This window comes from Bos indicus x Bos taurus, chromosome 24 (assembly GCF_003369695.1).
Source record: "Bos indicus x Bos taurus breed Angus x Brahman F1 hybrid chromosome 24, Bos_hybrid_MaternalHap_v2.0, whole genome shotgun sequence".
Lineage (NCBI taxonomy): Eukaryota > Metazoa > Chordata > Mammalia > Artiodactyla > Bovidae > Bos > Bos indicus x Bos taurus.
Window position 1 is genome coordinate 53,103,578 of NC_040099.1, and position 14,786 is coordinate 53,118,363.

General features: G+C 38.6%; 1 protein-coding gene across 3 annotated transcripts in view; it reads left to right on the forward strand.

The window, feature by feature from the left end:
• DCC (DCC netrin 1 receptor) overlaps positions 1–14,786 on the forward strand; it is a 1,303,205-nt gene that overhangs the window by 1,229,667 nt on the left and 58,752 nt on the right. For all 3 annotated transcript variants that reach the window (XM_027525589.1, XM_027525591.1, XM_027525590.1), the window contains one exon: positions 7,494–7,706. In XM_027525589.1, the coding sequence (XP_027381390.1) occupies positions 7,494–7,706 (213 nt within the window). The remainder of the gene's footprint in view (positions 1–7,493; positions 7,707–14,786) is intronic.

The following is a 14,786-nucleotide window of genomic DNA, read 5'->3' on the forward strand; positions in this document are numbered from 1 at the left end:
GTACTCTGTGATGTCCTAGAGGGGTGGAATTGAGGGTGTGTGGGAGGGAGGTTCGATAGGGAGATGGTATAGTATACTTACAGCCGATTCACACTGTTGAACCACAGAAACTAACACAACATTGTAAAGCAAGTGTGTGTTAGTTGCTAAATTGTATCCAACTCTTTGCAACCCCATGGACTATAGCCTGCCAGGCTCCTCTGTCCACAGGATTTCCCAGGCAAGAACACTGGAGTGGGTTGCCATTTCCTTCTCCAGGGGATCTTCCAAACCCAGGGATTGAACTTGCATCTCTTGCTTTGGCAGGTGGATTCTTTACCACTGAGCCACCTGGAAAGCACCTGGAAAGCAATTATCCTCCAAATTAAAGAAATAATATTAAAAATAGTTGGCAAAAGAAATGCGTGGGAGTGCAGAATCTCTTTGATATCCTGTTTTCATTGCCTTTGCCTATATACGCAGAAGTGGGATGGCTAGATTATATGATTGTACAATTTTTAATTTCCTAAGGTACTTGCATACTGTTTTCTATAGTGGCTACATCATTTTATATTTCCACCAACAGTGCAAAAGTGTCTTCCTTCCTCCACATCCTCACAAACACTTAGCTCTTTTTTATTTTAGCCATGGTAACAGAGGTGAGGTGATACCTTGTTGTCGTTTGATTTGCATTTCCCTAGTGATTAGTAATGTTGAGCACCTTTTCATGTATCTGTTGGTCTTTTGTATATCTTCTTTGGAACAATGTCCATTCAATTCCTCTGTGCACTTTTTTAATCATGGTGTTTGTGTTTTTGTTTTTGAGTTGTGTGAGTTTTTGTATATTTTGGATATTAACCAGTTAATCAGATATTTGGTTTGTAAGCATTTCCTTCCCTTCCCTTTTCATTTTCTTTCTTTATAGCCACATTTTAATTGGATATAGTTCCATTTACTTATTGTTGCTGTTGTTGCCTTTGCTTTTGGTATCAAACCAAAAAAAAATCATTGCCAAGATCAATGTCTAAGTTTTCTTCCAGGAGTTTTACAGTTCTTGGTCTTATGTTCAAGCCTTTAATCCAGTTTATTTTTGAATATGGTACAAGATAAGGGTTCAGGTTCACTCACTCACAGTGACTATTATTCAGTTTTCCCAGCACCTTTTATTGAAGAGACTGCTCCCTCCCCTTGGTGTATTATTGGGTTTCTTTTTAAATATTAGTTGATTTTATGCTTGGGGATATATTTAGGCTCGTAGTTCTGTCCCTGAGGTCTGTGTCTGTGTTTATGCCAATACTATACTGTTTTAATTACCATAGTTTTGTAGTATAGCTTGAAATCAGAAACTATGGTGCCTCCAGCTTTGTTCTTAGGTTTACTTTTGGTTCATAAGTTCCATGCAGATTTTAGGTTTGTTTTTTTTTTTTTTCTTTTTCTAGTTCTGTAAAGATTACATTGGGATTACAGTAGGGATTGATTGAATATATAGATGGCTATGGGTAGTAGTTTTAACAATATTAATTCTTCCAACCCATGAACACAGACTATCTTTCCACTTTTTGTGGCTTGTTCAATTTCTTTTATCAAAGTAGTAGATTTCAGTATACAACTGTTTCACTTCCTCAGTTAAATTTATTCCTAAGTATTTTGTTCTTTTTGATGCTCCTGTAAATGAGATTGTTTTCTTAATTTCTCTGATAGTCTGTTGTTAGTATATCAAAATGCAACTGATTTCTGTATATTGATTTTGTATCCTGAGAGTAGTATTTGTTTCAAAGAATGTACAAACGGAGAGAGATTCTCAAGCTATTATATACACCCTGGTGATTTTTCCTGTGCTATTTGGCTTTTTTCCCCTTCAAGCACAGCATTTTAAAATCGATTTTATGGCATTCTTCTCTTAGTTACGAACAGGTGACTCAGCATCTCCTGTGAGATAGGATATTTCGTAATAGATAAGATGGTAACAGCAATAAAATATATTTGTGGAGTAGCTATATTTTTTCCAAGCCAACAGGGACAGCTCTAAGAAATCATAAATTGTCTAGATGTAGCAAGGTTAGAATTAAAAGGCATCAAAAATCTGCCAAGAGAGAATTAGATTTATTTTTCTTCTTCTCACTGCACATCATGTCTAGAGAATAGAGTTGTGTGCAAAAACTCAAAGAAAAAAAGTCCTCCAGACCACATTGAAGGAATTTAAATAAAGGTGTGAGAAGTCCAACACCTCCAAATTTCTGAATCCCAAAACAACTAGGACGATAATTGTAGTCAAAGGATTCAGATCACACAAGTCCCTTCAATTTCTGAATTGCACTACCCCCAAGAGAAGAGAGGTTTACAGTTTTAGTTTAGTTTTCTTCTCATTGCTTCATTGTTCATTTATATTCTCTTACTGTAAAAGGAAGTGTCAGAATGGCCTTTATCTGTTCATTCCAGCAAGACTGAGATAGCCAAAGTTCACTACTTTGGAAATTAACTATTTCATTCGTGGGTGTTCCCGTAAATTCTTTTCCATTTTTAAAAGCATCATCTCCTTCTGAAAACCCAACATCCCATTGACTCCTTCCTTTCTCTCCTGATCTGGTACAGCATGCAAAACTGTCTCATTAAACCATGGGGAAAAGGATTCCAGAAGTTAAATTTCAATGAAAAGGAAAACAACTGAACTAGTATAGAATTTCGTTCCATCTGTGGTTAAGGATCACAGATTCGTTTATTCCTTTGTTTAGTCTCAAACCACTGTGGTGCAGGATTTTGACAGTGGACGAGGCTATGCGTACCTGGGGTCAGAGGGCAAATCTCTGTATCTTCTACTCGATTTTGTTATGACTCTGAAAACTGCTCTAAAAATTAAGGTCTGTTCTACAATGAAAAGGTGAAGCGGGGGAGTAGGGAGTGAGAAAGAGGAAGGAAGGAAGGAGGGCAAGCAGGAAGGGAGAAAAATGTAGTCTCCTTAGTTGATTTTTATTTTAATTTGCTTAAAAGTAATATTATTAAATACATTTAAAATTCTATTACTATTACATAACATATAATATGAACGTAAAATAGATCATGTATTATATGAATTTATGCAAATTAAGGATTCCTAACAGAATTTTTTGTTTAATAATTCGTGAACCTCATCTAAAATCAAAAGGCATTGACAGTCTACTCCTGGCCAAGATACCATAGATTTTTTTAAATATAAGATATATTCAGTCCTTCTTCAAGTATTTTTTTTGACCAAAGCTATGTGCAGTGCAAAAGGGATAGGAACTGATATGTGTTTCCACATGATTGCTTTGAAAAGAAATACATAAAACAAGCATCCTCTTTTCTAGGAAACTAAGTATTCTCTAAATCACTGTCAGAAACAGTTAACTTCCATCCATTCAGTATCAGTTTCTAAATGCCTTGGAGAACACTAAACATCCCAGTTCTGTCTCAGGCAGAAAACATTTCATGTCTCTGGCTGGAGATGTCTTATTAGTCACCCTGAAAAACAGCAAAAGGCACACGTAGGAAAAGAAACATTTTGACTGTGGGAAATGGAGCAACTCTCCTTTCTCAAAAGTTATCACAAAGACCTTTGAGTTTGAGAGACTCACTAAATCCCTGCCCCCAAAAAGGACACTAATAAAGCTGAATTTCTCCCCTCCCATAACAAATGGAAAGATATAGGATACAGTGCATTTGCATAACACATATTCAGTGATCCACGCAGAAAGGTTTATACAGTTGTGATGGACAAATATTTCTTCTTCCTGTTAATAGCTTCAGTTTTGCTCTTCACATCCGTGGGCAAAGGAGCTGGCCGTGGGGGGACAACAAAAAGAGATGTATTTTGAAAACTTCAATCATCTGTAGATCTCTTTTCTACAAGTCAGTATAAAATTGGGGCCTCCATTTCCTCCCGTTTGGAGCAGGTGCTAGAGGCGATGATGCCCACTGCTGCCTTCAGTGTTGGCATTGTCTCAGTGAGAACCCCAGTCTCCTTTCTCCAGGTTGGCGTTCTCCCGCGCCTCTCTCCCAGATTGGAAATCAGTTAACAGATGGAACTTGCCATCAATAAAACCAGAACAGTGGAGTTCTTGGATCTTTCTCTAGGGTCTTAAAAAAAAAACAAAACTAGCTATAAGGATTGGGGTTACCCAGGATTACTGCATGATGTTGTTCTTCTGAGATTGAGTGAATTTGGTTCATGTCTTGAAGTGTCTTTGTTTAGTTATTCATCTGCTATATTTCTTTCAAGGCAATCTGAGATAGAAGGAAAATCCTCATTTCCGTTTTTACAATACTTTTGCCAGTTATTTTGTAGCAATTATTTATGTGTTGACATTAATTATTATAAATTGCCTTGAGATTTGACTCTGCTGTATAACTGTATGCTATTTGCACAATGAATTCCTAGTATCTCATTTGAAAATGAGTGCCTTGCCAGGACCTATTTGATTCTCACTTTAGTCTGTGAATTTCAGGGAGGCTGCACTTTGTGAGCGAAAGGAGGTTTTCTTTGCTTTTTGAGCTCTTAGCACAGCTAAATGTCATGTCAGAGCGCCAGTCTGTTTCACTTAGGTGTCCGGAAGCTGGCACCTGAACTGGCCAAACAGGCTCAGATGAAATGAGAGCTTTCTCCAGTGGAGCAGTTGCTGTTGTGTTTGCTGGAGAGTTTCTTCACTGCCTTAAATGTCAGCCAATTCTAAAAGGCACTTTTTTTTTTTTGCTCTATGCAAAATGTAAGTATTATGAATCACCTATGGAAAACCTATACTTTGCCATTGTATTAGGTATTAAGCAAAATTAACATTTTGAACAAAAAAAACAATCCTTTGTGCATTATTGATACATTCAATCTTAAGGCTGGACCCTCTCATTCCCACCTAGCACATGAGGTTAGGCGCTCTCCTCTTCACTCCATGGCATGAAACATTGATTTTGCTAAAGAGCTGGTCCAGTGGTACCAAACCATTGTTACTTCCCTTGGTGCCAAGAACAAGACTGTGACGCTCCCAGTGGGAATCACGGTAGCCAACTGAAACCTTGGGAACTCAGCATTTTTATTTTCAAATATGTTAAAGAGAAGAGGAATGGTAGTGCCCACCTGCAAAATTCAATGAAGTCAACAGAATTCATGAGAAGCCTGAAGTTTTTAAGTAACTAAATTTTAGAAGACTAAAAAAATGCAAAGTTTTATCAAACCTATGATCATAATAATATTTTAATATAGCTCTCTTTCATTTCAAAAATGTAGAAGAAATAGAAAAGAAAAAATATGAAGGAAGGAATGAAGAAAAAAGATATCAAAAAATATTACTATCTCTGTAAAGACTAAAGCAGTTTTTAGAAATATGATATAGATTTACTGCAATCCATCTTCAATAGAATTACAGCAGATTTCTGAGAAAAATCGTGAAATTTCTTCTCATGGAGAGGCATTTTTAATCTGATGTGCATGCATGCTAGTTGTGTCTGACTCTGTGACCCCATGGACTGTAGCACACCAGGCTCCTCTGTCCATGCAGTTCTCCAGGTCAGAATACTGGAGTGGGTTGCCAATTCCTCCTCCAGGGGATCATCCTGAACCAGAGACTGAACCCTCATCTCCTGTGCCTTCTGCATTGCAGGTGGATTATTTACCCACTGAGCCATTGGGGAAACCCCTAATATGATGACAAGGACCCTTTAATAAAAACTAGCTCTTTGGTAATAAAAGAAAGACCTCATCGTTGGTTCCTGCAGCTGCTTCTCTCAATCTAAATCTAAGAGATACTGTATTTTTATTTGGGCAATTGACCATTTATTCCTTTAGATTAAATATGAGTCCAGAGTAAAACCTGCATAATTTTCTTTGTTTCTAAAACTATATTCTCAGTCACCTAATTATACCATCCTGATGGAACACAAGTCACACGCATATTCCTCTTTCCCTTTACATTCTTGAAAGCAGTTGAGCTCCTTTTAGCATCTACCTGAAGGTCCCTTTCCCTTTTGTCTTTGAGAACCAGCATCACCGAAGACTCACCTTAATGTTTTCCTTACAGCCCCACACTTAAACCTTGAGATTATATATGCACATACACACATGTCCATATTTGATAAGACATCCTAGCATAGAGATAAGGTACCCCTCTTCAGACTCTGCTTGCCATCAGAGTTCTATCTAGTTTGCTTGATTACATTTTCCTTATTTGAAGAAATATTTTATCAAGTCTTTGCCCATTTTCTGGTTCCGAGTGCTACGTGGCTACATCTGTCCTTGGCCAACCCTGTGTCTTTCCTCCTCCATCTTTGAATGGGGTAAGCCTGAAGCCTGCTCAGTGACCCAGAGGACCTCTAATCCTTTTTGAATATAGAAAAATGAGCTTTAATATCAAATGCCCTCTACAGGCACATTTCACTGTTGCATATCTTTTATATCTTTAATCTCCACCCCCTTCAGCATTATCAAATTTTCTGTCTCCTCTGCCCTTTGCTGACCTCACTGAGCCTCCCAGAGAGGTGTCTCAGAATTATCTCACAAACTAATTATCTTGAGATATTACCTGCTTAGAAATTCTCTTTCAAAGGTAAGAGATTATCTTCTATTGCTGCATTTTTTTCCACCTTTACCCAATAGTACTTTCTTAAGAAATAATCAGAAATATTCTTCTTTGATCCACACTTATACCTACTATGAAGCTCTGTTCATTTTCAATTTAACTTGGATCTGTTGACTGAAGATGAATGCACAAAGTCAAATCACAGTGTTCTTAGCATGAAAAACTGCCTGGCCAATATTTTAGTACAACTCAACTGTGTTCTTTGGAGAAAAAGGTGTGTTTCTACACACAAAATTGTCCAAATAGCCAAAGGCTGTCACAAACAACTATGTGAAGCCTCTTCAACCATAGTAATCTGAATGAAAATTACAAGGTTTGCTACCAAAGGGGAAAAACTGCAATTCTGCATTCAGGCAACTTGTTTCAGCAAAGTCATCTCGCATGTAACTTCTTAGATTGATGGGCATCTATTTTGTTTCAGAAGATAACGACAATGGTTATTATTTGCATCATTTTATTAGCAATGCCATGAGCACCCGGTAACTCTGCTGTGTTTGATAGCTGACATGGCATGTTTAAATCACAGAAAAATTGGCATATTGGCTAGTAGATAATAATGCAGCTGTAGCCTGGTTTGGTACATTGAATTTCACTGACATTGCTACTTATGAAAGGAGAAATAACTCTCTTTTCTCGCTCCATCACTTATGATTGCAGGGCCCAGACAATTCAGGCAATAGTCAGCACTGTGTATCTTTTACTATTCATCCTAGAAGATACAGGCCTCTCCTACTGGGTCTGTTTCTTCTGTTTAAAGGGGCAGTGCTTAACACGTCCCATAAACACAAGAGGATAGTGGGATGCAGATGTTCTTAAATGTGAAGAATAGATTGGCCACATCCTGGCACAACTCTCTGAACTGTTCCAGTGTCTTAGAGAAAGCCCACTTTGTTGTGGAATAATGAATGGCTTCTACTGTGTTTATTGCAGCGGTGAGCGAAGGACCAGCCACCCAACAGCCACCCATGTTGCCCCCAGCGCAGCCTGAGCATCCCAGCAGTGAGGAGGCACCCAGCAGAACCATCCCCACGGCCTGTGTTCGTCCAACTCACCCCCTCCGCAGCTTCGCCAACCCTTTGCTACCTCCGCCCATGAGTGCAATAGAACCGAAAGTCCCTTATACACCACTTCTGTCTCAGTCAGGTAAGTGCCCATTTGTCTGCATTTAGAAGCTTTGTTCTTGGTGGCTCTGTGTAAGTGCTGAGGCTTCCTGAGAAGGCTCGGATGTATCTTTCGGGTGCTGATCACGTGCCCAGTGCCCTCGTGTCTTTGGCTGATTTTTGTGGTGCAGCTTTTAAGTATGTGCCTCATAAGCAGCTGGCTGATTTGGTGCCTTTCATTCCTTTGGAAAGTGATTCATTGATGCTGAATATCAGTTCAGTACTTATAATAGTGCTATAGATATGCCCAATAGAGAATACTGGACTTTCTGCCACATGGGTTGTCAGATTTAAAGCTAGACTGCAAAATTAGAGTTCAAGGTACAGAAGTCTGTGAAAATCACTTTTTAGAGAAATGTATGTAAATCTCATAATTCTGTTTTGCTCCTTTCAATTGTCATCTCCCAGGGGTTCTTAGAGTTCCAAGGCCAGACAGGAGCATCAAACCAGCGTAGAGTCTAATCTCCTAATTTTAGAAATATAGAAATAATATTAAATAAGTATTATAAGAGTATATAAGAAATAACAATAAAAAAATAGAAACCCAAACTTAGATAGGAATCAATATCTGTGTTTCCTTTCTAAGAAATGCAGATGCAGAGAGAAGAACCTGAGTCCCTAATTCCCAAGGCAGTGCTCATGCTGTTACCTTGGCTAGCATCCATTGGCTCCATTGAACCAGAGCTCCTTTTAGTTTCTGTTATGGATTAGGGAGAATCAGGGGGTGCAGAGACGGGGAAAGGAGGAGGAGGAAGGAAGGTGGAGAAGGAAAAGAAAAAAGATGAGAAAGAGGAGGAGGGGAGCAGGGGAGGAGGAATAAATAGATAAGATGAAAGAAAGGTCAGTAGCTAGATAAGTAAGTACATAAAGAACTACATAGGGCTTAAAGTTATTTGGGATATCGGCATCATTCTTGACAACCCCAGCATATTAGGCACAAGACAATTAAGTTCAATAATTCCGTGTAAAGCAAGATGCCCCCTTAATAGACACAGGTAGCTGCATGGACCAATCAGCCATTGTACAGATACCTTTGAGTTAGTTCTGTATTCAGCTACATACCCAGAGCAGTTTTAGCCACTACATTAGTGCACAAACCTGCTGACACTAGGAAAAATGAGGCTGCAATTATGAATCTTAAATTTATACTAACATTAAGACTCTATCTTGTTCCTGGCATCACGCCGATGGATTTGTCGGTATCTGGTTTCTCACCATTCGTGTGGAGTCTAGTATGGCTGCTCAGCTACCCAACTCTGGGAGGTGGAGTAGAACCCAGGAGGGCTGCGGACCTCCCTCCCTTGAGATGCGAGCTGCCTGTCGCCCCTGGGCAGAATGGGGTCTTCTCTGACACACAAGTTCACTGTAGGTCATGGTTTCATTTCACTGGAGATGGCTCTTCTAGCCCCAAAGAAGGCCACACTAGGATTTGAAGCAAGTCAGTATTGTCCAATCTCTTCTTCTGCTAGCCACACATATATCCCACATACACATGATTTGGTGAATCCGCTACTTGATATTGCCCCAAAGCTGTGAGGTCTTTGCTATTTGAGACAGGAACAATTTGAAGCAAGAAAATTTATTTCAGGAAATTCCTGTGTCAAGAACATGCTGCTTGGTGATTTCTGGCTATACGCACTTTCCACTGAAATGCCAACTAAGGGAAATGATCTTGGAGGACACTGGTATTCAGGATAGATGGCAGGTTAATTGCGACTACTACTAATAACTAACCTTTATTGAACACGTGCTATGCGACCTATATGCTTCTGAAGGCTTGTAGTGTGCCATGTGATCCTCAAAACCTTGTGACGTTGTGCCTTTTTTAAACCTATTTCAAGGATAAGGAAATTGTAATAAAGAGCATTTAAATAGTATATTTAAATCTACACAGCTAGGGAGCAAGGCTTCTTTTCCCACTCTTTTTGATTGTAGAAAGCAGGGGTTCTGAACTTTTAGGAACTCATTTGTAACTCTTGGTTTATGTCTAACTCATTTAATGACAAAAGCAAAGATAATTTTTAAAGCCTATTAAATTAAATCAGTCTAAAGCTGATAAAAAGAAAAAAATGGGAAACATCTGAAATAATTCTGAGTTGGGAAATACCATTTTCTCACAAGGTTTGTTCCCTCGCATTTTGATGAGTGAGAGAAGATGAGAATTTTATCAGAAGCTTTTTCTACACCTATTTAAATGATTTCATGGTTTTTATTCTTCAATTTGGTACTCTGGTGTATCATATTGATTAAATAGTGGATATTGAAAAATCCTTGCATCCCTAGGATAAATCCCACTTGATCAAGGTATATGATCCTTTTAATGTATTATTGGATTCTGTTTTGTAGTATTTTGCTGAGAATTTTCACATCTGTCTTTATCAGTGATATTGGCCTATAATTTTCCTTTTTTGTGTGACATCTTTGGTTTTCATTTCACAATGATGCTGGCCTCATAGAGTGAGTTCAGACGTATTCATTTTTCTGGAATTTTTTTGGATAGCTTCTGAACAATAGGTGTTAACTCTTCTCTAAATGTTTGGTAGAATTCACTTGTGAAGCCATCTGGTCCTGAACTTTTACTTGTTGAGAATTTTTAAAATGCTGATTCAATTTCAGTGCTTGGAATGGGTCTGTTCATATTTTCTGTTTCTCCCTGGTTCAGTCTTGAGAGATTGTACCGTTCTGAGAATTCGTCCGTTTCTTCTAGAGATATTTAACTATTTTATCCTGAGAATACCAATTTTATAACACCAAGAAACTAAAATGCTGTAGTACTTTATATTGTTGATATTCTATTTTGAAGTAAAAGTGTTTTTATTTTAGGAACTGTGTTATGCAGAGGAAAAAAGATGGAAATGATATTCAGAAGTCCATTTTAAATGAAAATTCTGCAGTGGCAGTAATAGTGGGTTTGGAACACAAAATCTGGAAATAAACTGATGTTCCAAGTGATCTATAGTAACAAAAAATGACCCCCAAGTGACCCAGTGATCCCAATTTTAGAAAGAACACCCAATAAGAGGCAGAACAAAGCGCTTATCATGGTCATTTACTAGTTTTTTTTTTATTATTATTATTCTAGTTACGTGAAACCAAAGCTGTCTAAAACAAAATATACTCAATGCAGCATGAATGAGTGTATTATATCTTTAAAAGATGGGTCAGAGAGGTTTTTCTTTTGTCTCTACACCTATTCTCTCAAATACTGAGTGTATTTGAAGAGCCTTTCTGTTCTAATGTCGTGTGGGCAAGATCTCATTTTCCTTTATTTCCCCTCCATATTTATAAGTCTACATTTATTTTAATATTGTTCTTATTTTAGTGGAATGATTTCTTATAAACTACCTTTTCTTTAAAATTTTCCAGTGTCTTTGACTTGCTGGGGGATTGATTTTGTATAAAACCATAGTTCCCCTTTAAATGCCATCCGCCCCCACTCACCTGAGGCCCACCCCCACTGTCACTGGGGCATTATTAAATGCCTTTCCCTTTTTGTCTTTCTCCATTGTCTCCCTGTGACTCCTGTTACTGCATGATTTTCAAATAAGTTCTCCCTGCATTGCTCCTGACACATGGTAAGTAGTATGCTGTTAAGAAAGGGCTGATGTTTACTTATTCTAATAGAAACAGAAAATTAGCAGACTGACAAATGTATTAGCTGTGACATTAACTACATGCTTCTTATTCTAAAAGATGAAATACTTAGAGCTTTCGACAAATTTTAATTCTCAGAAAATCATTGCTTGAGTCAAACTGATGGATGATGTCAAGTCTTTCTCTTTTTGGGTTAAAAACAATACCTCAAGTAATTTTACTCTGAGTTTCATAATAAAAGACCGCATAATTACTAATGAATTTATCTTTACTTACTACAAGTAGTTACTTTAGATATGGTAATGTGAGGCATCGCCGTAATTTTGAAATATCATACCCAATGAGAAGCCCCTTCTGGTTTGAAATCATTTAAATTAGGATCGGGGAAGAAGTTCTTTTTTCTTCTCAGGTTCCTGTGTATGGTTTTTCTTGGGCAGTATTATCGACCTGTGCCTCAGCTTGCCTCCCAAAAAGGCACGCAAAGCTATGTTTGCAGTAGTTTTATATGATTTATTTGTTGTTTAGTCACTCAGTCGTGTCTGACTCTGCAACCTCATGGACTGCAGCACACCAAGCTTCCCTGTCCTTCACCAACTCCCAGAGTTTCCTCAAACTCATGTCCGTTGAGTCAGTGATGTCATCCAACCATCTCACCCTCTGCCGTCCCCTTCTCCGCATAATGTGCAGCAATGGTATCCCTGCAGTTGCACAGAGATTTGCAGGATTTCTATAATAAATGGTAATTAGAAAGTCATCCTATTATCATAATGACTGACATTCTACCTCTACCTACCTGAAAACACAGATTTATTCCATCATTTATGTTTTCCTTCCACGATTAGAAATTTAGCTTTACTAGACTCAGGGAGCCTGGTGGGCTGCCATCTATGGGGTCGCACAGAGTCGGACACGACTGAAGTGACTTAGCATAGCATAGCATAGGGCGTTTTATGGTATTTCTTACAATTTGATCATCACCTCATGATAAAGTGGTTCCATTTCTTAATGCTTCACCTATAGATGTGAATAACTGTGTGGTCTTTACACATATCAGGGAGGCTGCAAATACTACATTTTGCAAATCACAGATGTGGCCATATAAGTGATTTGGCTTAGTCTCCTTTCAGATTAAATAGAAAATGCTTGATGGAGCATTGGGCTTATGGCCTTATAGATCTGACATAAATTCTACAAAGGGCCAAGATAGGCTATTTTTTTTTCCTTCACTAGTGAAAATTCCTTTTAGCTGTGAACTGATCAGCTGCACTTTAAATGAACCTGGATTAGGGGACCATTTGTCTTGCAAGGCTGTAATTCTAAAGGGAAAGAAAATGTGACCTCTTAAATAGTGACTTTTATATTGTAGTGCTGTTTTACAACACTGGTCTCCTGGAGTTCTTGCATCTTTGTAAAGCTGTATGCATGCTTCATTGTCATCCATTTACACACTGCATCTCTACATGTTTTTATTTATAAAGGGAAAACCAGGACATCCTCTTTTCAGTCTTCTAGGGATCAATATGTCAGTGGACATGACAAGACCAAAACTCACTTCATTGTACTGCGAAATTGAGTTTGATTTTCCCTCTGCAAATTGTGGCATGTGCTTCAATTTGTCTGAGGGTTGGGGACAAGGAGTGGGTGGAGGTGGCTGACAGCGGGCAGAAAAGGCATTTGATTTGTATTTTATGGCTGGCTGGGAAATCATGTGTTCCTGCTATAACCTGATCTTTTTGGCAGGCCTCATTTCTGTAAATATGCTGTCACACAGAACTGCCGATAAATTACTATAATACATTAGTTCAGTTCCTTCCCTGAGCCACATGTGCACCACCGTTGTGGGTGTTCATCAGGATTCCACCTGAGTGTTCCATTTTGCTGAAATCAGCCATGGGCAAAGGTCTTGGGGGGTCAGACATTCTTCAGCAGGTAGAACAAGAGGGTCACTTTCCAGGCCAGTCAGAGCAAATAAATCATTGGCACAGTTAAGTAGGAGAGATGTGTTGATTTGATGTTATTGGAGCCGATACCATCAATCAGTTTCAGAGGAGAAAATTACACCGCCCCCTACTATGCTGTATCTCATGTGTAAGCTCAGCTCTCTGTATGTTTTTGTTTTTTGTGCTTGGGCAGGCGGTTGCTTTCTTTGTAGGTACCTTCTAAATTGTCCTATCCTCATGTCTAACAGATTAGTTTTTTAATAGGTGAAATTTGATTTGATTTGATTTGGTCTAGTCATTCTAAATTACTCCTTGGTAAAATGTAGTTGGCTCTTCCCTGGTGGCTAAGACAGTAAAGACTCTGACTGCAATGCAGAAGACCCAGGTTCAATCCCTGGGTCAGGATGGTACTTGTAGTAAAGAACCTGCCTACCAGTGCAGGAGACATAAGTGACGTGTGTTTGATCCATGGGTCAGGAGGATCCCCTGGAGAAGGGCATGGCAACCCGTTCCAGTATTATTGCCTGGAGAATCCCATGGACAGAGGAGCCTGGCGGGCTACAGTCCAAAGGGCGCAAAGAGTCAGACACGACTGATGCGACTTAACATGCACACAAAATGCAATGAAGTCAAATTTGCTTTATATGTCACCAATATTTGTAACACTGAAACCTACTTGATGTTTTAATAAAATACTTTTTCCTTTAGCATGGTGTTCCAGGATTTAGGAAAAATCTCTGCTAACTGCCTCAAAGAGAGGAATTTCTAGAAGCAACTTTAGGAAACTTTATAAGTAAGCCATGTGACTGGTACCTCACTTATAAATAACAAAACTGAAGCCCAAAAAGGTTAAGTGGCTCGCCCAAGGTCAAGAGTTGAGCTGTTGGTCAAGTTTACAGAATTCAGAGAGATAGAACACTGAATAAAAAGCAAGCATTTTAGCTAGCATGTAGTGATGCGAGTAGCTATTTTAGATTGACTTTTTTTTGTACAGTTGGGTTTCTAGGATGATTCTAGTTATTAAATATCCCTCAGAAAGAATTGGTTGATAGCAGGCAGGTTGAATTATTTAGCTTAGTATCTGAGTAAATGTTTTCTTCTTTTATGTAGACTAGATGGAGAAAGGGAGATACTAAGCCAGGAACTCTGAAATAGCTCCTGTTAAACTCAACTGTCCAGCCTGCCAGATCCCTTGACAGTAGGGCAAGGGGCCAGAGAGCTGGCATCTGGTGCTTTCAGCACCACACACCATGGAGAACCATGGCTTTGGAGTCCAATCATAAAATTCAAATGCACAGAAGGGAGTGTAAAGCAAAGATAAAAGTTAACGCATGTGAGACTATTACTCAGATTGTGGGTCAGAACATGTGAAAGTCAATGAGAGTGAAAAAAGAAACGGCTGGTATTTTTTAGAATTTCAAAAAGCTATTGGGAAGAGGGGGCAAATGAGCACCATTGAGTCAAAATTGAGCCCTTTTGATCAAACTTTGGCACAATTAAAAAAAATAAGAGAAAATATTGTACCAAGA